Source organism: Gymnoscopelus microlampas (assembly GCF_963454915.1).
Source record: "Gymnoscopelus microlampas genome assembly, chromosome: 20".
Classification (NCBI taxonomy): Eukaryota; Metazoa; Chordata; class Actinopteri; order Myctophiformes; family Myctophidae; genus Gymnoscopelus; species Gymnoscopelus microlampas.
The window spans coordinates 30,573,593-30,597,343 of NC_139957.1; the positions used below are offsets into that span (position 1 = coordinate 30,573,593).

A 23,751-nucleotide genomic window follows, 5' to 3' on the forward strand; every position below is an offset into this window, starting at 1 on the left:
ACATCTCAGCCAATCACAGCAACTGAGGAAGATTTTGTTGGGAATAACATACACATAGATGGTAAGCCAAAGTTGCTGTGGCAGAAGATTGGTGGGATTCCTACTGTGGCAAGTCTTTGATCTGCAAGGACTGCCTCTACTCCAGAACCAATGGGACTTTCATCTGTGCTATTGGGAAGGACTCGTGCTTAGAAGTGAGGGCATGTTGTAGGGGTATTTATCTGGGTCAAAGTTATGCCAAATCATCACAATGTTGCTCCTGTAAAGATTCCTCAATACCAGAGGTTGTTGTATTTTTATGACTTAAGTACAAATGTGCAATTTGAATGAAACAGGGCAGACAAGAAGGCACGTGGTGACATGATTCCACCTGAGATGATGATGTAACACTATTCATCTATTGTACTCATAAAATATTGACAAGACAAGCAACCCCTTCCTTATTATGCATGAGTCGGTATTGGTAAACACACATAATGGATCTGTTGTAGTGATTGCTTGTAACCCCCATCTTAAGAAAAGGTCTCCACCATCTGTGTTCAGATTGCTGTTAAAGGTTAAGCCATGTAGCTGAGGTTTGTGGTCTTAGGACCCAATTTAAATTAAGCTAAGAAATTCAAAATATTTGTGAGCAAATTGCTATCTTAGGGAACAGTGGAATACTACAGAATGTGTTCTTAAGAGGATCTTATCAAATGTTGGTCTCCACAGATTCAATCAGTGGGCGAGATCCAGTAACCTTCCGGAAATTAACTTTGGATTCCCGAGCACTTGGCATACAATAAAACAGTAACTCAATAACATTTTCTTGCACAGTACATTCAAAACAATAGCCATCTGCCTTGATAGGCTTCACTTGCTTTGAGGGCACATCGGCTTGCTCCAGCCTAAGCCTGGTAGGTTAATCTCATCAGCTCTGTGACAGACAGACTAATAATATAAGGAGTACATGGAGGATGGCTCTCATGAGCTCAGGGCAAATGAGTCAGTATTGATGAGGTTGTGCCAATCCTTTAGGAGAGAGAGTTAGAACAGAGGGCACATATAACGAGTAGGTGACTGAGATAATGACATCTGAAAACAAACAAGTGTAGACCAGTGGTTCTCAAATGGTGTGCCAAGCCACAATGGAGTGTGTCTTTTGTGACAACCACACATTATTATTATTTGCAATATGTACAAACAGTTATGAATTATTTTTAAATTTAGTATACTTTGTGCAAACTCATTTTCCAATCTAGAGGCCAAAAATAGCTCATCTACAAGCTCACAACACGTTGCGAAACAACACATTGTGGATCGGCAATTTTTGCTATGAATATACTGTAGATGTGCCTTGAGATTTTGACTTGCCCATTGGTGTGTCTTGGGAACAAAAAGTTTGGTAGACTTAATGCGGTGTTCTGTATGAAACTTAAAGAACCTACTTTTTGACTTTCTTTGTGCGTACATGCAGATCGTTTTCCCACACTTAAAATGGAAATATAAATGAGCTCCCAAAGGCTGCCCGATTTGGCCATGATCTGCTCAAAATAGGATGATGTCATTAGCTAGTACCAAGCCCTCCAGAGGTTACAAATCTATCTATCTATGACACAGTACTCTGTTCCAATATGGTTCAGTGAGTGCAATAAATCACATTCACAAAATAAATCTTTCATTTAAAAGAGAGGGTGTCCCAACATTAATAAACCCATATTATTATTATCATAACCTTTTAAAAATTATCGCCTTGGATGTAAACAGAATCAAACTCTTTCAGGAATTTCACCTGGAAAATCGCATTGGTCGTCCAAATGCATGATTCATCTCTACTTCTCTGCCTCCTGCAGTGCTGATGACATACATTTGGCAAAAGTGGGTACGAGCTGTTCATTTCCCTGACATTTTGCCTAACAAGAGGGGCAGAGTGGCATGGTGATGCACACTTTAACATTTAAGCCCTACAATACACTTATCTTACATACTCCAGTTTGACCTGATGAAGAGCCCAGCCTCGAAGCATAGTCAATAAAATGGAGCATGTGAGTGTGCGGGTTCTATTACTCTTCAGTTCAATATACTTCGTCATAGGATAGTGTAAATAGCCAATCTACAAGGTCACACCTCATCGTGATGCAACGTGATGTGAGTGGCTATTTTCGCTATAAAAAAAAATGACGTGTCAATCAATATTCATGTCAGAGAAAGCCTAGGCTGCCCTAGCGCTTCTGATATCTGGTCTAGAGGGGCGGGGTTTTAAATCTCCGGAGCTCCCATTGGTTCACCGATCTGTGTGCGCGCCCCCGTGCCCCTCCTCCTCCCCAATGTGCAGCACTGAGAGCCCTGACGTCACAACACTTGGAGCGACGCCCACTGCACTCTGGTTGGTTGGGGAAATGAAAGGTTGACTCCCACTTCCTATGCTAGGAACGTCAACAGGCTGGTCCAGGCCCTTATTTTTGAGCAAAAAGCAAAGGAAAATAAACGCCTGGAGATCGAGGCTAGAGAAAGCCCAACTGGCCTCAGACAACTGAAAAGTGTCTTGGGCTTAGAGAAGGTTCACTAAAACATTAATACCATCGATAAATTAGATAAAATACAAATGGTGGAAAGAAATTATCCATTAAAATTCCATGGAAATTACGTATTTTCTGATTGAATTTTATTTCTTCCCTGGATGGCTAAAACATTTAGCTCTTTGGGTTTTGTAGAATAAGCAAACAAAAGGTCAGAATATTTTAATTTGAGTAGATAACCACTCAGGTGTTTATCCATGGGTACACTGTTAACTCCTAAGTGTCAAGTTAACTCTTCAAGTGTACATAAATTACCCCGAAAGGGTCCATTTGTACACCCTCAAAGTTACATTAACACTACATTTTTACCAGGTGCTCAAAGAGCGCCTGAGTCTAAGAAGAGGCAAGGCAGAGTTCGACAGATTACAGATTTGCATTCGACACATTTTCGACACAGATTTGCATTCGACACATTTTCGACACATTTGCGTCATTGGCTGTCCTTTAAGCCAATGGGGATATTTTCCCATACTCTGCACCTTGTCCTCCCAAGCTATGGGTAAGCGACAACTATTTGTCATTGGCTGTCCTGGCTGTCCTTCACTCCTTTAAGCCAATGGCCACACGAATGGGGAGACGGCCCGCCCCCCACAGTAACAGCTCTCCGCTGTCCGCTCCCCTCATTCACACTGTAACAGTTGCAGGCAGGACAGTTAGCCTAAATGCTAGCGTGCTTCATTAGACCTAGTTTGGCTATTAAGTTATTATTTGGCCATGTTCACACTGACTTCAATCTTCGCTATTGTTGGGAAGACCTGTGTGGTGTCTAAAAATGTTGCCACCACTTATATAAAAAACATTATTAGCGTTTAGCGTCGCAAATTCTGTTGCCAGGTTTGGCGAGAGAAACAAGCAATCCGAAAAACAAGTAATCAGGTCTATGAAAACACACACACACACACACACACACACACACACACACACACACACACACACACACACACACACACACACACACACACACACACACACACACACAGAGCACCTGGTAGAATATGACTTCAAGTCATTTTCTTTCTTGTTAAACTGTATATTCAAAGGTTGAGTTGCTATCTCCAAGGCTGCCTTGTCTATCAGACCACAAGGACACAAGTGAAGGTTTAGTGACTGTCTGGGTCAGAATGGATAAATTATCTGGGCAAAATACTCAACAAAATCCTTGTAGAGAATATAGGTTAGGTCAAGGTTTGCTGTTCCATAACATCAATCCCCCAAACCAAACACCAAGGCCCTATATCTTAACTCACTATTTCAGGGTCATATACTGCAAGTACCTTTTAACATTTTCCATGACTTTGCCTCTATCCATGTCCATCCCTCTGCCTGAAACACAGCATCTCTCATCTTTAACCACTTGAGCCCTATTTTATTGTACAAAGGATATCAAAAATAGCTCATCTACAAGCTCACAGCCTTGTGTGACACGTGTCGCATTGTGAGCTTGTACGTCATCGACTATATTTGATTTGAAAATAGTTTAAATGTTTTCGCCAGGTTGAAAGTGGTTAATATAATAGGTGGTGGTGACAAGCTTTATACTTAACATACAGCCTTGCCTAACAATGCTAACGTTTACAATGGATGCCACTGTCTTCCCCGTGAGATGCCTTGTCTGTGACACTGCAGCCACTGAATGGCTCATCTCGCAGGATGCTTTCACCAGCACAAAAGAAAAAAACCTTGTGAAACCTGCAGGCATCTGTCATTTGCAGTGACAGCCCAGCGAAAGACAACAGGTAGCCCTGGAACTCTTGAGATCTTGGAGCTGACACAAAGGATACACTGCAAAAATCCTGAGTGTTCATTTAACCCTGGGACCTTTTTTTTGTTTTTTGTGTAGTGACCTGTTCAAGTTCTGGATACCACACTGGCTGTGGGTAAGGATCTACTAGTCTGTCTCCCAGGAGAAGGCTTCAGTGCTGGGAAACAAAGCCCTGCTTACTTTGGGACTATTCCCTGGGCTCTGTTCTAAAGATATCTTTAAAAAGTTGGGGGGATAAAAAGAACCTCAAAGAACTAAACCGGCTGCATAAAAAAGAAAAACAGCTCAAGATGAAAGAATTATAGGAGACATATAAAAAAAAAGTCTCTGGTTTCTTCCTTCCATTCCGACGAGCATTTTAACTGAAAAGCACCTCGTAAAGGAAAATACAGAGGCTAAGACTTATTAACAGTCATTTGAAAAGATACCTACGGTATATACAGTGCGTGTTAGCCCGTGGATATAATGTATGATGTACAAACACGGTCACACCCACCAAGTTGAAGGATGATTATTCAGAGCCCAGAGAAGGTGGAGGAGATACTATACAGTAAATTCCTTAGTGTTAGAGAGACCACCGGCACCTCAGTGTAAGGTACAAGTATTAACCACTTAACCCTATATACTGTAATTTGTTGTATAGTGCAATAGCGAAAATAGCTGATCTACAAGCTCATGTGTCGCGATGTGACATGTTGTGAATCTGTAGATCTGCTATTTTAGATTATTAGACAGTTAGTTAGTTAGACAAGGCGAGTGCTACTGCCACTAAACTGATGTATATTATCTGACATCAGGTGCATAGGCAAGTATAGGGAGCAGTGAGGGACAATACAGACGGCAGGCTCGGAGACACGAAGCAATAATAAGGTGCTACATTACACCCTCCAAAAGGCAAGGTGTGTTGTTTGTACTGACCACAAGTAAATCAACTGAACTCAGTGCACACTATGACGTCACCGCCAGAGCACTGTGAAAACTGAGCGGATTCTCTGAGCTTATTTCCAAACATAGTCCTATTTTTAGCGGCGCTAGCCGCTCTATACCTTTAGGTATAGAGCGGATATTAGCCCTCTATACCTGGCTTTTGCGTCAACGTTCTGATTGGTCAGACACGTCAACAAAGTGATTGGTCAAGCTTCACGTGACACGTGGCTATAAACACATTATAAACACTTGATGACAAAATGTATCAAAGGCGCCGCTACCTTCACACAGGTGTGATTTTTTTCCATCTACACACCAAATCTCTTCGGCAAAAATAACCAATCTACAAGCTCACAAAGCAATGTGTTGTGACTCGTGAGCTTGTAGATGTGCTATTTTTGCCAAATGTTTGCCCCAGAAAAGGAAGGCTAGGATTCTGACTAGCTACAGAATGAACTAGAAAAGTGTGTTCCTCGGAGCACAGGTCTTCCTTTACCAGGCCAGGTTGCTTACCCAGAGCCCACAAACTTTGGAAGGCAGTCTTAGCCAATTGTTATGGGATCTGAAAAATCGGTCTCATAGATCTTGATCACATGACCTGAGAGATAATGTTGTGTACCGATTTCTTGGACCAAAGTAGTAGCAAAAAGTGTGTTTTGAAGAAAACACAGTATGGCAGAGAATGTAATCTGGCACAAACAGGTTTCGTCAAAGTTTCATGATCCATGAAATCCAGGGAATCCAGGGAAAAAATGTTGATTGCACGACCTACGGTTCAAAGGTTATAGACCAGAGATTCCAAAACGTGAAGTGGGCTGTTGTAGCGTTGTAGGAAATTTTAAATATTTGGGATGGACTTCTTCCTTGGCTTAGTGAGAATGTGCGTGCAAAGGCAATCGGATGCTGCGTTCATGATTTAAGGCATTTTGTTCAAAACGGGCCACTCCTGCAAACTTTGACAGCCAATCTTAGCCAATCAGGATGTGTACCGATTTGCAAAATCTGTAGGAGTAATAAAAAAAAACCTGCCTCCTAGTGGTAACAGGCAGATGTGAAAAATTGTGAAAGATTAGCTGCTCACAGACGGACAGGGGCGAAAACATAGTCTCGACCACGCCTTAGGCCTGGTGGAGACAATGAATGAAATGAATGAGTTGGAGGAAGGCTGAAAACTAGTGTGTGTGTGTGGGGGGGGGGGGGGGGGGCAGGCGGGCACGTGTGTGTGTGTTTAACAGTGGAGAAACCAGTGCTTGTTACACTTGTTTTCTTTCTGGTTCTTCATTTTCATCAGCCCAGTGATTTAAAGGGCAAGACCACTTTGGTAGTCTATGAGATGTAGATAAACTGCCTCTACAGGATTCCACTAAGTGCCATTCACACCTCACATGAATGCCACACTATGAATGTAACCATGGCTATAAGCTTGTACATAAGCTAAGCTATGTTGCAGGGTTTGTGTTACCACGAGAATAGCACCAAAATCATTAACATATCAAGTGATCAACTCACCTGAACGACTTCAATTCCTCTTTTCCTGAAAGACAAAAACAAAATAAATTGTTTTAATTAACTCATTGTGACCAAAGAAAATACAGTGACTTCAATAATATTGAGAATAGGACAAACCTTTTCTGCCATAGAATAAAGACCTAATTATGTCAAAAGTGCATGTACCTTTCTCTTGGCAACATGTCAGATGTAATGCCAAAATCGCTTCCAATCCAATCACATGAAAAACAGTACATAAATTCACAAGTTAGCAGGTGATCGAAAAAATAAAACTATTATTTGAGAGTTGGGAGGACAGAGTAGCATTAACTAACTGACCATTACAGTTGAAATGCAAGAATGATGTCCAGTGTCAGCCACTGGCTTTAGCTCCAAGAGACGGCATCGAAATTCTAAGCTTTGGGTAAAAATCAAGCAACCAGTAGAATCCTACTACAGTTAACCATTTAAGCCCGCTATACTAGTAAAACGGACCTGAGTTGCAACTGTACTGTTTTCACAGTTACTTTTTTCACTCTACACACCAAATCTCCTTGCCAAAAATAGCCGATCTACAAGTTCTGCTATTTTTGGTGAATGTTCCCCCCAGAATATGGATGCTGTGGTTCAAGTGTTATGTCCTCAGTGGTGTTTGAGTAACAGTCTCCCAGCTGCCCCAATGTAATACACCACAACATAGACCACAACTGGAGATGTTATGCCTAGTTTTTATACTCCAATGGCATTGCACGACAGTGTCACGTGCCAACCAGAACTGACCTTCAAGCTAACGTTTCGCAATTACCTTCAAGATCTATTCTTCTCAAAGGACAATATCGTGCAACGGGGTATAAAATAGACATCTGCAGATCTCTGATCTTCTGCTGCTCCTTTCTGTACCAACTTATCTTTTAATTCCTTCACCATGTCTACAAATAAATGTCCACTCGCCGCTTTCTATTGTAGAAACAAATGCCTTGACAGCAACTTTTGCAGTGCACACAAGCATATGGGTGCGCCATCAGGAGATGGGGGCTATTATGTAAAAAATATTTTCTTTTGGTTTCAAGTGCAGAGCTTATGCAGTTTTTTTTTTGTGTGCGGCCTGTCACGAAAGAGAGAGAGAAATTGGACATGTTTAAACCTGCTGGCTGTTAGGGAGCTGTTGTCAGGAGGATCAGCTTATTTCTCCATTAAAAGAGCCCTGAGTGATACTTGTTAGAACACAAACTTTAACCACTCAAGACCTACAGTATGTACTGCCAGGGTTAAAGTGGTTACAAGAGTAATTCCTGCTGGGGAAGGGCTGTCAAATGTTATCTGTAACATCGACCCACTATGGCCTCTGCCACACAAACAGAACAACCAAAACAATCAGCAGCACTATACCAAAACAGAGAAGAAGAAAAACCTGCTGCAAGGCAAAAGGCAGCAAATCGTCTCATCTGAGGGACAACAACAAAAAAAGAAAAACACCGAAACACCACCACACGGCCCGTCCCAGTTGTTATGAGGTCACAGTCCCATGGTAACAGCAAAGCAGCCATTCAGTGCTTCACAACAATGTGGATATTTAATACTGCAGCTGGCCCGTTTCATGTGCTGTGAATGGGGCCTTTGGTTTCATCCCAGCTCTGATATATGGAGATTGTCTGCGGTGCCATATTGTTGTACAGGTCAACACTATCAAAGTGATGGAGAGAAGACTAAACAGACAAGCAGCCCAGGGGCAGATCTTTTTGTTTGGGCTCCTCACACAAGAACACTGAGATCTCAGCCAGGGTAAACAAGACAAGATACTGCGTATTACAACGTAGGGCTGGGCGATTTTAAATAAAAAGCAGTAACAGCATATCACGATATGAAGGGGTAAAAAGCACTGGTATGGCAACTGCATACCAGCCATTATGGTACTATGGTCACATAGTACAGAGATGTATTTTGAGAACATTTATTGTGCAGTATACAGTACACGATAAAATCTGATGTGTTAATTTAACTTGACTCTTGACAGTTATGCATCTCATAAACAGTAATTTAAAAAGGTACATACTTGTCATGATCTCATCATCCTTACAACAGCTGGGAGAAACTATATTAATGCTGTAGTTCAATAGTGTCTCTGCCTCAGTGATTCAGTAAGTAGCTTCTGACTTAGAGAGAGACCTTTGCAGCTTTGCCCTGATGGGAGAAAGTGCCAGCATTTCCAAAGCAGCACCCAGTGATACTGAAGGCAGTGTGTTAATAAGATTCAGATTCAAAAAACGTAATTGTCGCGGTAGAACCAGAGCGATCACATTATCACAAAGTCCCAAGTTTGATTCTGGCTGGAGAACTGTGATGCATGTCTTCTGATCTCTCTGTCCTTAGTTTCCGGTCTCTCTACTGTCTAATTTTTACTAAATTAAATACTAGTACTAATACTAATACTACTACTAATAATAACTAGATGTCAGGGCCGCTTTGCGGCCCTCACATCTAGGCCCGATCCGAGGTTGGTCCAGACAGAGTCCAAACTCATCAGATGTCAGGGCCGCTTCAAACTCTCCAAACAGCTGGCCTAATTATAGCTCTGCACACGTCATGCGAAGTCCGGCTTCTCTGGCCTCTCCTCTCGGCTCCTCTCCTCCCTCCCCGCTTTGCGGCCCTAACCTCTAGTTCCATCCTCCCAACCTCGGTCATGTGATAAAGAGGTCAGACTTCCTGTATCTGGTTGCTATGGCAACCTGCCAGATCAGGCTGAGGGTCTGATAGGCAAATCAGAGAATCAATCAGACCGAGAGTCCGATCACTGATCGAGGTGGGGTAAGATGCCTAAAACATAGCCATAGCTCTGATCAACAGTCTGTGACGGGTCTTGGAGGCATGTGGAGTGATCCTGTGCTTGCGAATCCCGGACAAACTTTCGGAGCTTTTGTCAATTATATAGTATATAGTAAGAAGTAAGATAATAATAATAATAATAACTTAACCTAACCCTTAAGTAACACTTGGACAGAAAATCGTCTTTAGACATCAGCTCTCAAACCTCAACACTCAAACAAAGGACAAACCGTAGCAGTATGCAAGAGTAAACAAATGCAAGATGTATCCTAATCTCCAGGAAGCCTCAGAGTCTGAATTGCTGTGTTAGCTTATGATTATGAACGGACACAAACATAAAACCTGGTGTGCCAGAGGCTCCGCTGCACACTGCCTCAGACCAGCAGGGATCTCCCTGTGCCCAGATGTACAGGACCAGGCAGATACCACACAGAAGAACTCAGAATGTCAGATTCACCATATGCTGGGATTGAGTCCACAGGAGAGCCTGGCCTGAGAGGTTTAAGTGTCTAATATCGGTATGATGATTCATTTCTTGCTCAGATTTGTTTCCTTTATTTTGTAAGGATAGTGGACAGACAGAGTATGCTCTGTCCGTATACGAACATAACAAGCTCAATTGTTTCAAGAGTACCAATGAAGCCATTCTTGTTAATGTCACTAGACCATAAAAGTAAAATTGTTTTTCTCGCCTGAGGTTTAACAAAGGAGCTGACACTAATCCACAATAGCAGCTGTGGAGAGGTCCAAGTTTACAGTATAATACCAATGTCTCAACAGAAGTGCAGCAGAGAGATACCTCTGCTCTCTATACAGGGACTTGTGTCTCCTAGAGAGACAACAGGCCTTCTAAAGCAAAGCATGTCTATATATGGGAGCCACATATAGTAAGATGATGTTTAGTTCCATTTTTGTCTTCCTCTTAAGCACAACTTTGTTTGTTAACATAGTATGTGATAGGGGGAAATATGTTTTGAAAAGGAGAACTACAGTAGGAGTGAAAAAGAGAAATACAAGTGAAAGAGTTTCATGAGAAAGAGATGATGATCATAAATTAGGTTCAGTTGCATACTCTGTGTCCATTTTCCATGTAAATCAAAAAAAAAATATATATATATATATAATACATTTGATGTCACAGTGGAAAACACCACAAACACCAAATCTTAATACTCCACTTCAATCCCCTCTGGTATACTACAATCCAGCTTCCAGAGACGGGACTGGTTTGGATGGTGGTGTGAGATTGAAAATGTTTTGTGGATTACAATGTGATAATCTGTGCTGCAGGCTCAATCAGGTTGTGTGAGTAAACAAACAACCCTACTGGAAAGGTGACTGTCCTTCACTAAACCAATTACCTATACTTTGTTGCATGAAAATCTGTAATTAAGCCATAACGGCTAAGACTTAACACTTGAGCTGACAAACAACTAAACCACAAGCTAAAAGTGTAAACTCATAAATGTTTTTATTTATTCTTATAGTCACTGATTTTTATTTATTTATTGTGTTTTCAACAGCGAAAGTCTTATAACATGATCTCTTTGACATTGACACAATAGGAGAGATATTGGATAAGAAGGTTGTGTCCTCATGCTTTGGAGTCTCTTCTCAACCTTCGATGCACTGCCTTTTGTCAACTGGTCATGTATAGTTCACTTCTCTCACAGTCAGTCTGCCAAGGAAATTCATGGCCCACTTTACAACACACCTTACATAACACTTCACTCCACTTGAGACAGATAGTAGGTAGGTAGACTACACTGTATCTCCCCATCTGCATTGTGGAGAAAACACATATAAGCATGCTGACAGTGAAACACACTGTTGATTAGTTCGTTGTAATTGTGTGCTTTTGGACAGATTTTGCACACGCACAGAAAAATAAAACTCTTCCAAATCTATAAACAAAAAGAGCCAAGGCTGGCCTGCGAGGTCTTCAATAAACTCTAGAGGTTTTCCCACAGACACTGAACACAGGTTTGTCAATGGGCACTGCAACTGTACATGCGGTGATTTGGGGGCGTGGAAATATTAACGTTACTACTACGCAATAATTAGTATCCCATTCATGGTACAGGTCTAGAAAGTATCTCTTAAATGTTGTGCTACTCAAAACTGTAAAACAGTCACTAATCTTTGAAATTCCTCTGTAACAGATGGACATAGCCCATTGATTCTATTAAAATCCTACCGTGATACTGTACACTTCATCCTGTGTCTTTGGCACCATGTATAAACCAGGATAGACTGATTAACTGATGGTAGGTAACTAATGTGTAATACATTCTTGAACAACCAACCAAGGACTATTAATTTTAATACAGGACCTTTGTGCCCTTGGTGTGTAAACATGGAAATACAAAAGAATGCCTTTTATTATAACAGACAAGGAACTGGTATAGAGCAGCCAGCAGCCTCATCAACACTGCTTTAATGGAAACCTCAAATGTCAAAGAGACATGAGAGAGAACAGAGTGGACAGCAGGGGAGCACTCTCTAATGAGAAAGTTGTAAATGGGAAAGACCATTCACTGATGTAGGGGGAAAGATGGTATTCAAATGCCATAATAAATCATCGCCACCAACAGTAACTAGGTCTAGACAGTAGACACATCGTGAAATGTCAATCTTTAGGCTTTTTAAGAACACATATCCATACAAAATCGTTATAAACATTACTTATTTGAAGCATGCGTCCTTGTTTGCTACACTTATCCCATTCGAGCCGAGAAAGTATCTGTGTCATTTTAGATTTTAACTATATATATATATAGTACATATATACATACACACACACACACACACACACACACACACACACACACACACACACACACACACACACACACTTGGGGGTCCTGACCTTGACACGAAAAAAAGTTTGAGAAATGCTGATTAAGAAGGCATTTGTAGAATCGGCCTCAGGTCTTCAGGTCTTACATGGGTTAAAGAACCTAACTTATACTACTTGGCATGCGTGGAATGAGCGCTATATTTTTTTATATGTAATGTACCTGCACAAATCAGCAAAGGCCTGAAAATTCAGCTTCTTCATCTTCTTCTCGCTGAGCCAATATCCGACTCTCCGTCCCTTCAGGAAGGTCTGCATCTCCACTGTGGGTCTGGTTCTCCTCAATCTAGAGATGATGTGACTGAACAGAACCTGGACAGTTGAAAACAGGAAACGGTGGCCTCACAGAGCAGAGCAGCCTACCAGAGCAGGGAGGGAAAAACACAAGTTCACCACTTGTAATGCGAGAGCTCATCCTACAGAAAAAACTGTTAGTTAGTACAACTCTGAGAGTATAGTAATGTGCCCATTAATGGCCCCATAGTGTAAAAAAAACTGTCCCTAATGGGTCAATATATTTATAATTATCTTACATTCTCGGTGTTAAACTAACACAGGATCCTGAAGCTTGCCTTGCAACGAGGCTCTCTGCGGGTCGGATCTGTAGCTATACTTGCAAAACGGCACACTGTCTATAGCATTCCCTTTAACAGCAGCATGTCGCCAACTGCCTATCAATATAAATTAGTAGTAGTGTTGCCTATGCCCCCTTTTACCTTTAAACGTACATGGCTAACATTAGCTGGCTAGCTAAGTTAGCAAACTGCACAGCTAACCAATGGTATGCATTGCAAAGGACTGTAAAGCTACCTTAGCTAACAATGCTCCCCAGCGATGAGTGAATACAAATCTGACATTTGTGAATATCTGGTTATTAACGCTCCAAGTCTAGTCAACTAACACAACTGTCTGAATGTAAAACATACAAGTGGCAATGAAGAGATCCAAGAGCTGTGTGGCTCAAGAAGAAGCTAACCTGGTAGTTCTTGTTTTTTTTTCCTTGTGAAATGTGTTCCTAGCTCGGGTGGTTTCCCATTCTCTGTTGTCACTGACTGAAGTTTCCAGGCGAGCTGACACTAAATGACAGAGATGTTTCTCCACCTCGAAACTGAACGGACTGACTGCTGCTCGGTGCTCACACTCACACACACATACACACACACACTCAAACACACACACATACATACATACATACACACACACAGTGCTGCTGCTGCTGCTGCCTTCAGCGCACACAGTGTGCGGTGTGGTATCAGGGTGTGTGACTTCAGTCGTGTTGCCAGATTTTGGGAGAGAAATAAGCAGCCGGGGTCTATGAAAACGAGCCCAAAAGAAGCCACTAAAGAGCCACATGAGCACTTTATTGGCTATTTAAAAACAGCCGATCTACTGCTATTTTTCAAAACGATCTTGAAAAGAAAATGTGAAATATTTGTAATATATTTGAAAGTTACATGTTTTTACAGACGGGGGTCTGCAGAGAAATACATTAATTTGGGCGTTCCTTGATGTGCAAATGTTTGAGAACTGGGTTAAACAATAATAAAAACAATTTGGAAGCAAGCCAAAATAATTACACTTTAAAAAGAAGCCCCAAAAACCGCAACGACCAATATTTACAAACAACTTTACAGAAAAACAAGCCCAGTCACTTATAATAAGCAAACATGGCAACGCTGCACTTCAGCCCATTCCCAGCCCCGCCACAGGGGGCGCTAGACTCAATCAATTTCGATCCAAGACAGATCAAAGGTCAGTGATACTATCAGTGATCGAAACTAAATGAAAACAAATGAAATGGGTTCCCTGGCCGGCTGCCCCCCCCCTCCCGCCACAGCCAAACAAAAAAAAAAGGAAAAAAAAGATTCCAGTGGATATATGTTTTTATTCTCTCAGTGCTTCTCAATCTTTTACATTTCAAAGACCCCCATTTTGATATGACCACCATGGATGGACCCCCATTTGATATTTCTAATTTTATTTTATTTTTAATCTCTGGAATCTACACTGTAAAATTCAAATAGGATTACTAACAGACTTCTAACATCTGTAACTCTTTCAAAAGACAAAGCCTTTTCGTTTTGGTTCTGTTGTACTTGTTGGTCCACTTTTTTCCATCTACAACAAATCTCTTCACCAATGTAGCCGATCTAGTGACCCATTGTTGTGAGCTTGTAGATCTGCTATTTTTGAATATGAATGACGGGCTGCCTTTAAATGCAAAGTGTGAAGTTGAACTCTTAAAATAGGAATCCATAATGGATGCAATGCAGATTCCTATGGATGATCCATAGGGCAACAAGTCGAGGCCATGGTCCAAGAGTCCAACCCGCCTTGACACCAGAGCCGATCATACATTTTCACATAATGTTAAGCTTGGTAAATAATACATTTGCTACAGGGACGCCATCTTCTGGAGAATAAAATAACTGTAACCTTTACGATTCAGATTAGAGTTATCATCACTGAGTAGGATAGGCCCGATTACCAAACACAACAACAAAATGTCTTTATAGGTGATTCGACTGAGCTCTTGATAAAAGGATGAACACAATTCCATATTCCATTATTTAAACTATATCCACTGTAGGCTACTTTGGAACTGTATGTTAGTTTATTTGGCATAATGTTTGTAAGTATGGGAGTAACCTACTGAATGAACGTGTGTGTGTGTGTGTGTGTGTGTGTGTGTGTGTGTGTGTGTGTGTGTGTGTGTGTGTGTGTGTGTGTGTGTGTGTCTGTGTGTGTAATAATTATGGGCAAGAAACTTCACTACAAACAGCATATTTTCAACGTGCAAATCAAACTATTCAGTCATCATGTGAATGATGTAATTGTGCACATAACCCTCATTTAAATGTTTAAAACCATTCACAATTCATTGTAGAGAGAAGAAAACAACCAGCCATAATGACATGCCGGTTATTTCGAATGAATACGCCTTCTGAAAATCCGCGAAATCTGTAGCCCCTCCCATCAGAGTATCGCCACTTCCTCCACGTGGCTATTCCCCAGTGTTGCCAGATTTTGTGAGAGAAATAAACAAGCAGGTCTATGAAAACAAGCCCAAAAGAAGCGACTATAATATGCATAATGCATCGGCTATTTGAAAATAGCCGATCTAAAAGCTCACAGCAACGCGTCGTAATGTGAGCTTGTAGATCTGGTATTTAAAAAAATGAAAAATGAATGAAAAATGTAGAATATTCATCTAAGATTTTAACAACAAAAATCTGGTACAGTCAGGGGTGAGGGTCCCTGGCATAAAATATATATATTTTTTTTACATATTGGGGTCCTTGGCATGGAAATGTTTTAGAACCACTGGTTTAAACAACAGTAATACAACAAGCCCAAAACCATCAACTACACTTTAGAAACAAGCCCAAAAAAATCCGTAACACCCGGAACTACCAATATTTCCAAGCAACTTTACAGAAAAACAAGCCCAACGTCGCTTATAATAAGCAGACATGGCAACACTGCTATTCCCGCGAATCTCGCCCGGAAAAGACGTTTGTCAATATTGTTGTGTGCTTCCGAACTGTAGCTTGTCTGTGTGTGTGACTGTGTGTTCACAAACCCCTTTGTGCTCCCTAGAATGGCGGTGAATAAAGATGACTCTGCCATATCGCTCGACGGTGATGCTCCTCCGGATCAAGACGACATCGCACACGCTTTGTGTGTGTTGGCTGGAAGTGACCCTGAACAATGCTCTTACCCCCAGGTAAAATGGAAAACGGCACAGCCAGTAATGCACGTATTTGCCTCAGATTTAGACCTATATACGTTGGCTATTTGAAAATAGCCGATCTACAAGCTCACAACGCGTCGTGCGTAGATCTGCTATAAGAAACTAGCAATAAAATGTGGAATATTTGGATTTTTTTTTTACGTTATAACAACACAAATGCTCCCTGGCACAATACATTTTCATGAAAATATTTGAGAACCACTGTCTGCAGTGCATGTGATGAATGATGTGATTGTGCATATAACCCTGATTTAAACGGCACAGAAGTCGTGCACGTATTTGCCTCAGATTTATTTTTTCTGGTTGCAGGCATGCCTTGTGCCGTCTTACGCAGTACCTCCGAATCAGAGCTAGTATTGACACAATGTCCATTATCCTCTTGTAAATAGATAGAAAGCTCAAATCCCTTGTGTGGGTTTGGTTTGTTTAACTTGTTGGTGTTTTTTGCTGTAATAAACGCAGGGCTATGTGAAGAGACAAGCTGTGTTTGCCTGCAGCACTTGCACGCCCCGGGATGCAGATCCTGCAGGGCTTTGTCTTGCCTGCACCAATAAATGCCACGAAGGACATGAAATCATTGAGTTGTATACCAAAAGGTGGGTCAGTTTACAGGAACGTAATGTAGTTTATTTTCTTGTATTTCTCAACCTTTTTAAGGGGACCCCAATTTGATACACATATTGAATGTGGTCAATATATGTATATCAAATTGGGGTCCTTAACCACTTAAACCCCAGCATCCTTATTGTGGGAAAAGCTTTCGCTGAAAATAGCAGATCGACAAGCTCACAATGCGAAGCATTGCACATTTTGAGCTTGTTGATTTCAGCTAGTTTCAGCGTTTCCCCACAATTACAGTAAACACACTAGAATTGAGCCCTGAGGGTCTCCGCTAAAAAGAATCTGTGGCGGGGGTACAGTAGCGCTGGCGCCTCACAGCTAGAAGATCCTTGGTTCGATTCCCCCCGGGGACGCTGTGGGTGCTGGGGGCGTGTTCTCTCCCCCGTGTCATCAGTGCCCATACCCTAGGAGGGGTTGGTGAAAGGGCCTTTCTGTGTGGAGTTTGCATGTTACCCCCGTGTCCCCCTGGTCAGCTGGGGCGCCTGATGGAGGGGAAAGGAACTGGTTGGAATAACATGTTCCTTCCACATGCTACGTCCAACCGGGGAAACTCCCCCCTGTCAGCTGAATAAAATCCTCATGGACTCCTCATGCATTGAAGGAAGCATGAGTGCAGTTCGGGGCTTTTCTCAGGCTGGCAGAGGGAGAGTAGAGCCCAGGATTACTTAGCCAATTGGCACTGGGTGAAAAAAAACAATAGGGTAAAAAAAAGGATCTGTGGCCTACGCCTAATATGGCATATTTAGGCCACGGATCCCTGTTTAAAAAGATTCTCTTGGACCCCAATATAAGAACATTGTTGTTGTTTGACATGATTTGGTCTCTCGTGGTCTGTAATTTGGCCAAGAATAACTTTACTACCGTATTCATCTACTGTAGGTATAGAGACGACAGTGAAAGTCTGATAAAACAAAAAATCCATTCTTGTATGTTCTCTCTCTCTAGAGAACATGGACTTTTTTATATACTTGTATTTACAACGTAATGGTGAAGAATAACTATCAATCATTTAGCTGGGACCCCATGGAACTCCCTCAAGGACACGTCACGTCCCTGGACCACACTTTGAAAACCACTGTACTACATTACACTGATAACTGTCAAATCAAGGACAGTGTGTTGTTTTGTTTTTTAACCTTTGTCACAATATGCAAATTTCTTCTACAGAAATTTTCGCTGTGATTGTGGGAATGGCAAGTTTGGAGATTTCCATTGTCAACTGATTCCTGTAAGTCTTTAGATTAGCCCAGTCTCTACAAGATTGCATAATATATCACATAGATTAAGATTGTGTTGAGTTATTCCTTCTCTGTTTTTGTTCTCACAGGCTAAGGACGGCCATAACGCCAAAAATATTTATAACCACAACTTCCATGGCATGTATTGCTCATGTGACCGTCCATACCCAGACACTGATGACCAGGTATTTACCTAATTTCTTTTCCACAACTTCAGGGCAGCATAATTAATCGAAAGTGAGCTACAATCGTAATTTTTATGTCATGTGATCATGACATTTTGCAATTAATTCAAGTTCATGTTATTTGTTCAGCTGTTGCACGTTGCCCTCCTCTCAGAGGCACAATAAAATCAGAGGTCATTACCTGTAGCCTTTTGGCCAATACGTGCTGCATTAAGAAAATGCTAGAAGAAAAATACAATCTTATCAGACATTTATCATACAATATTAAGCAAAGTAATCAGGATCATTGTCATTTTAACGATTCGGAACTAATCCATTTCCTGATAAGTAACGGTTTGGACCTACAAGGTTTCCGTCCGGCAGCGATGATATGTTTGTTTTGTGTTTCCTGCTAGGTCAATGATGAGATGATTCAGTGTATCATCTGTGAGGATTGGTTTCACACCAGGGTAAGTGGTGAGCCAGCATTGTAAACGAGGAAGGCGTCTGTTTTACTGAACATATGGAACGCCTTAACTTTAACAACCACCAGCATAAAACTTCCACTCCCCTTGCTGTAGTTTTCATCCGTGTGTGTGTTCTATTTGACAGCACCTGGGCTGTGCGGTGGTGGACTCTGAGGAACTGCAGGAGATGGTGTGTGAGACCTGCATGAACAAGGCCCCCTTCCTGTGGACCTATGCTGCTCACATTGCAGGTGACCTATTTTCCTGGCACAGCCAGGCAAAGACAAAGCCAGCCTTTTTAGTTGCAAATTCAAGAATTTCACTTTTCCATTGTCCTCTTTCACATCAAGTACCACCGGTGATCAAAGTCAGCCAGTGCGAGGACGAGGCAGAGGTTGTGGTGGAAGACGGGGAGAAGGAAGTAAAACCGTGTGACTCTTGCAAGAATGGAGGTGAAGGGTCCTCCACCAGCTGTGGCTGTCAGACGCAGGAAAAGGTGAGCAAACTAATGATTGATGAGTCTGTGTACAGTATACATATATACCTTTTTTCTGTAGCTGCTGATGTGTTGAATAATGAGGGCCTTACTGGGTTATCGTGAGTGTCACCAGCCTGCCACTAGATGGTGCTGGAGGGCAATGAGAGGTGTAGACCCAGAGGGCTGACATCTCCAGTTACTTTTTGTGCCTTCCTCCTCTCTGGATAATGAGAGGAGAAATTATCCATGGGGCTCAGTTTCCCCTACTCTAGGGATGGCATTTGGCCCAGCTTCACAGGACCGCTTACTGTAAACAAGAGCGATGCCATCAGCGCATCCTCTCGCTGTGTCACTCGCCGTTAAAAGGTGGCCATGATGCTGATCTCTGAAGCGCTACTTTGTTTTGACGAAGGCCGGGTTAATCATGCTTGGCCCTCTGGTACTCTTCACGCCTATATAAAGAACAAAAACACAGCTGTTGTCTTTGACTCAGACCTCACTGTTGTTGTTCATGCCTCAGGAGGCCGCAAACAGGAGTTCCTGTTGCAAACGGACTCACCAGGAAATGACAGGCGCTTCTGTGAAGTCTGGAGCATGCAGGCTGACAGAACTAGAAGACCTGGGTTTGAAGAGGGCCAGGGAGGGAGCTGTGTTCTGGCCTTATGAATGGCGTTCCAAACTCTGCACCTGTGTCAGCTGCAAGGTGGGTCTTAATAGTACCGAATGCCTCTTTACTCAAATTAGACTGTATGCCATGATGGAGGCCAACACCAAGTCAACACACATGGGGTGACTTTGCTTTCAATGTAATCCCAGTTTGTAATTTTCTTTCAATGTAATCCCAGTCGTGTAATCCTGGTCTCTATACTGCCTCCCCCTGGTCAGCCGGGGCGCCTGATGGAGGGGAAAGGAACTGGTTGGAATAACGTGTTCCTCCCACGCGATACGTCTAACCAGGGAACCTCCCCCTGTCAGGTGATAAGAAGCGGCTTGCTAGCTCTCATGCATTGAAGGAGGCATGAGCTCGGCTCTAGGCTCTCCCTAGGCTGGCAGAGGAAGTGTGGCGCCCAGGATTACTTAGACAATTGGCACCGGGTGAAAAAAATGGGTTGCAAAAATCGTGGGATAAAAAATGTAAGAAATAATGTAATCCCAGTTTATGTAAAACACCATTCATAAACTGGTAAACCACTTAAGCCCTATTTTATACCATTGTACGACAATGTCGTGTGAATATAGCCGATCTGCAAGCTCCCATCACATCGCTTTTTAAGCTTGTAGATCTATTTTCCGTGTTTTAATATGTTTGGGGAAAAAGACAATATATACACTATTATAATAATAATAATATTAAAATGTTTCACCTGTAAATAACCTGCCCAAAATAGGGACACCTGGTTAAAAGTGTTTAAATGGACACAGTCAGCGCAGTGACAGTCTTGTGTTCTGTGTTGATGCTTAGAGAGCCTACGTTAAGGCAGGAGTGCAGTTTCTGCTTGATGAATCGGACACCATTCTGGCCTACGAGAACAAAGGCAGGACAGAGCCGTTCGGCGAGGACCCGCTGATGTCCTTCCTGAACTCAATGGACCGTGTGCAACAGCTGGAGATGATTTACTGTGAGTATATATATGGGGACCAGTCACATCTTTTTAGAGTGGAAGCTGAAGGCAGAGCAAGATGGGAAGGACATGGCATTGAAATGAACAGCAGATCTTTTAAATGTTGCTTAGATAGACCTAATGATGCAGAGGTTATTGGTCTAGACTTGAATAAAATAGTTTCCCCCCCTTAGATTACAATGACCTGAAAACCGAGCTGAGAGCATTCTTACAACAGCATGCTGTTGAAGGAAAGGTAAGAAAATACTGTCCTTAGCCCTGAATTAATTAATTAATTAATTAATTAATTGTGTGTGTACAGTATATAGTGTATAGTACTGTGTGTAAATGTGTGTATATACTAACCATTATATTATTGTATATGTATACCTGAACACAAAGGTTATTGTTTGTGTGTGACGTCAGACCAGAGTTCGATCAGCAAGAGAGGGATAGGGAGAACTATGACATCAGACAAGAGTTCGATCAGCAAGACAGAGGGATATGGAGAGGGAGGCTGTGTATGACGTCAGACCAGAGCTCACTCAGAGAGCGAGGGAGGGAGGGAGATGGAGAGAGAACACGCCGCATTGCCAGCGTAATGACCCCAGCGCATGCCGTGCGTTTGGCGTGTACAGTAGCTTATATATGTCTAGAATTTCAAGTTCTGTTTGTCCGTGGCGGTCACACATATATGCCCATATATGGACTGGACATGCCCATCAGTGCAAATCAGGGTTGTTAGTCAAAATAATCTGTCAGCGCAAGTTGCCGTTGTTAGGCAGTGGTTTCTGTTGTGCGACGTCAGACGTGTGTGTGTGTGAGAATGAATATGATCCAAAATCCCATCAAAGTCAGTTGTTGACATTTTCTTATTTAACTCTTTTCAATGTCACATTCAACCTGTTTCTCTCTATGTCAGGCGGTAACAGTTGAAGCTGTACAGCAGTTCTTTGAAGAGCTGCAGTCGAGGAAAAGACGTCGAACAAATGCAGGCTACCAGTAAAAATGAGTCAGATTCTTCCTGACTGCTGTCATCCTGCTTGTTTCATGATCCCTAAAGACAAAGACTGAATGTAAAACATCCAACCTTTTTATCTGCTGAATTAATTGCTGATGGGAAATTTGCTGCTTGCAACGTTGTTCTAAAAGTCCCAAGATTCCTAGTGTTATGAAGAGTTTGAGAGACCCAGCTGCTTACTCAACTTTTTTGGTGTCCAGTATTTTTAATTGAGGCCCTAATCATTCATACTGGAAACCTTGTTGCACACCAAGATTATACTTTTGACACAGATGCTTTCCCGGTTTTAATGGGTTAAAGTGGGTTTTCTAGATTTAGTCTTTTTTTTTTTTGGTGAAATGGCTTAGTTGTAGTTAAGTTTTTTTTATTGTAATGTGGTATTTGTCAGAGGTAATATCCAAAAAGGTCAGAGATGTATTGTATAATAAAAACACAATACATTTTTTTATTCAGTTTAGTACAGCTAAAAAAGTGGAAGCTATATTTCATGTCCACCCAAAATGCCAGGCTTGTGTACAGTATGTGAAATATTGAACAGTGATCCTCACCCTGTGGGCCATGAGGATATACTAAGTTGGCCCCCAATTAATTGGCAAAACACTAAGATTTTAATGAAAGTTTGTCTTAGTCAAGTTTTGTAAACGATACAGTTTCAGTTATCTTTTTTGTTGTAAAGTCTTGTTTTTATTTGTATTGTAGTTAATTAAAATGTTTTTTTCCTTCTATTTTTTTGTTTGTCTTCAGTTTTTTTTTGTTAACTATAATAATGTCAGGAGTTTGCAATTTAAACATAAGACAAGTGACAAATAGGAAAAAACATTTGTCTTTGTAAGGTGTTGGGCCACCAGAACAGTGTGCCTTGGTATAGATGGTGCAAGTCTCTGGAACTACTGGAGGGATATTCTCTCATTTCATGTTTTGGATGATTGTGGAGACTGGAGAGCACTGTCTAACACATCTGTCCCTTAGATGTTCAATTTGGTTGAGATCTGGTGACTGCGAAGGCAATGCACATCATTTCATACTCAAACTATTCAGTGATGCCTCGTGCCCCTTGTCATCCTGGAAGAGACCACTCCCATCATGATATATAGTTTTATCTTAGCATAAAAGGTGATCACTCAGAATCATTTTGTATTGATTTGGAGTGACCCTGGGGATAAGTGAACCCAAACCATGCCATAAAAATGCTTCCCACAGCAGAACAGACCCACTCACTGAAGGAGTCAAGCATTCAGGCCTGTATTGAGTGGATGTGTCATAGGTGTGTATGAGTGCTCCAATTGTGGAGAATATGATGAAAGGATGACTTGTCTGACATATCACTTTTTTTCTGCCTACTGCAACCCTACAATAACATCACTATGTAGTTGTCAATGGAGTGTTCTTTCTGATTGTCTGATCATATCCTGCAATGACACTCAATCACCCGAGTTCTTCTGTTTTCCCTTACCTAACCAATGTGCAAGCAACATGGTTATCGAATGCGCACTTTTGATCACAATTTCTGACCCCATTTACTGATGTCTTTCCCATAGACTGAAATGCAGTCACTTTGTCACAGTTGTATGGTGTCCTGAGATACATGAGAATATTCAGTGGACATAAAAGCTATTGTCAATTCAGAAATGTTCTGGTGAATACATGTGAAGTGTAACCTTTTTGATCAAGCTAAATGTTTGTGTTGCATTTTAACACGTTTTTATGTACACCAATAATGCAACCCCTTTTTGCTCAAGTGATGTGAAGGATTCTGATGATAAAACTAAGTTATACATTTCTAAAGGACAAAAACAACTGTATTCAAAGCAATATAATTCCATAATATCAAACCAGTTTATTTTGAGGATGCTGAAGTTTACCACTGTTATGCACCTTTTGAGGCAACAGTAGAAAAATAGATTCAGTGAAACTAAATGCAACTTAGTACATCAATCTACAAAAGTGTTTTTATGATACCATACACAAGTACAATGTACCTGCTATAAATTC

The 23,751-nt window shown here is 41.5% G+C and overlaps 2 protein-coding genes across 4 annotated transcripts in view; one reads left to right on the forward strand and one right to left on the reverse strand.

The window, feature by feature from the left end:
- The window catches only part of LOC311036264 (inositol-tetrakisphosphate 1-kinase-like), a 45,314-nt gene extending 31,674 nt beyond the window's left edge, over positions 1 to 13,640 (reverse strand). For 2 of the 3 annotated variants that reach the window (XM_084044858.1, XM_084044856.1), the window contains exons 1-3: positions 13,392 to 13,640; positions 12,579 to 12,774; positions 6,757 to 6,781 (exon numbers count right to left, since the gene is read on the reverse strand). In XM_084044858.1, coding sequence (XP_083900984.1) covers positions 6,757 to 6,781; positions 12,579 to 12,673 — 120 coding nt within the window. In that variant the 5' untranslated portion in view covers positions 12,674 to 12,774; positions 13,392 to 13,640. Of the gene's footprint in view, positions 1 to 6,756; positions 6,782 to 12,578; positions 12,775 to 13,225; positions 13,315 to 13,391 lie in introns of those variants that run through there. The other variant, XM_084044857.1, reaches the window with a different exon arrangement.
- A 2,286-nt stretch (positions 13,641 to 15,926) lies between these two features.
- On the forward strand, positions 15,927 to 22,502 carry LOC311035708 (putative E3 ubiquitin-protein ligase UBR7). The gene is made up of 11 exons (XM_084044082.1): positions 15,927 to 16,142; positions 16,632 to 16,765; positions 17,958 to 18,018; positions 18,118 to 18,213; positions 18,609 to 18,662; positions 18,805 to 18,910; positions 19,010 to 19,155; positions 19,658 to 19,840; positions 20,600 to 20,756; positions 20,933 to 20,994; positions 21,661 to 22,502. The coding sequence occupies exons 1-11, from the start codon at positions 16,017 to 16,019 to the stop codon at positions 21,742 to 21,744; spliced, it is 1,209 nt and encodes a 402-aa protein (XP_083900208.1). The 5' UTR covers positions 15,927 to 16,016; the 3' UTR covers positions 21,745 to 22,502.
- Positions 22,503 to 23,751: the final 1,249 nt, after the last annotated feature.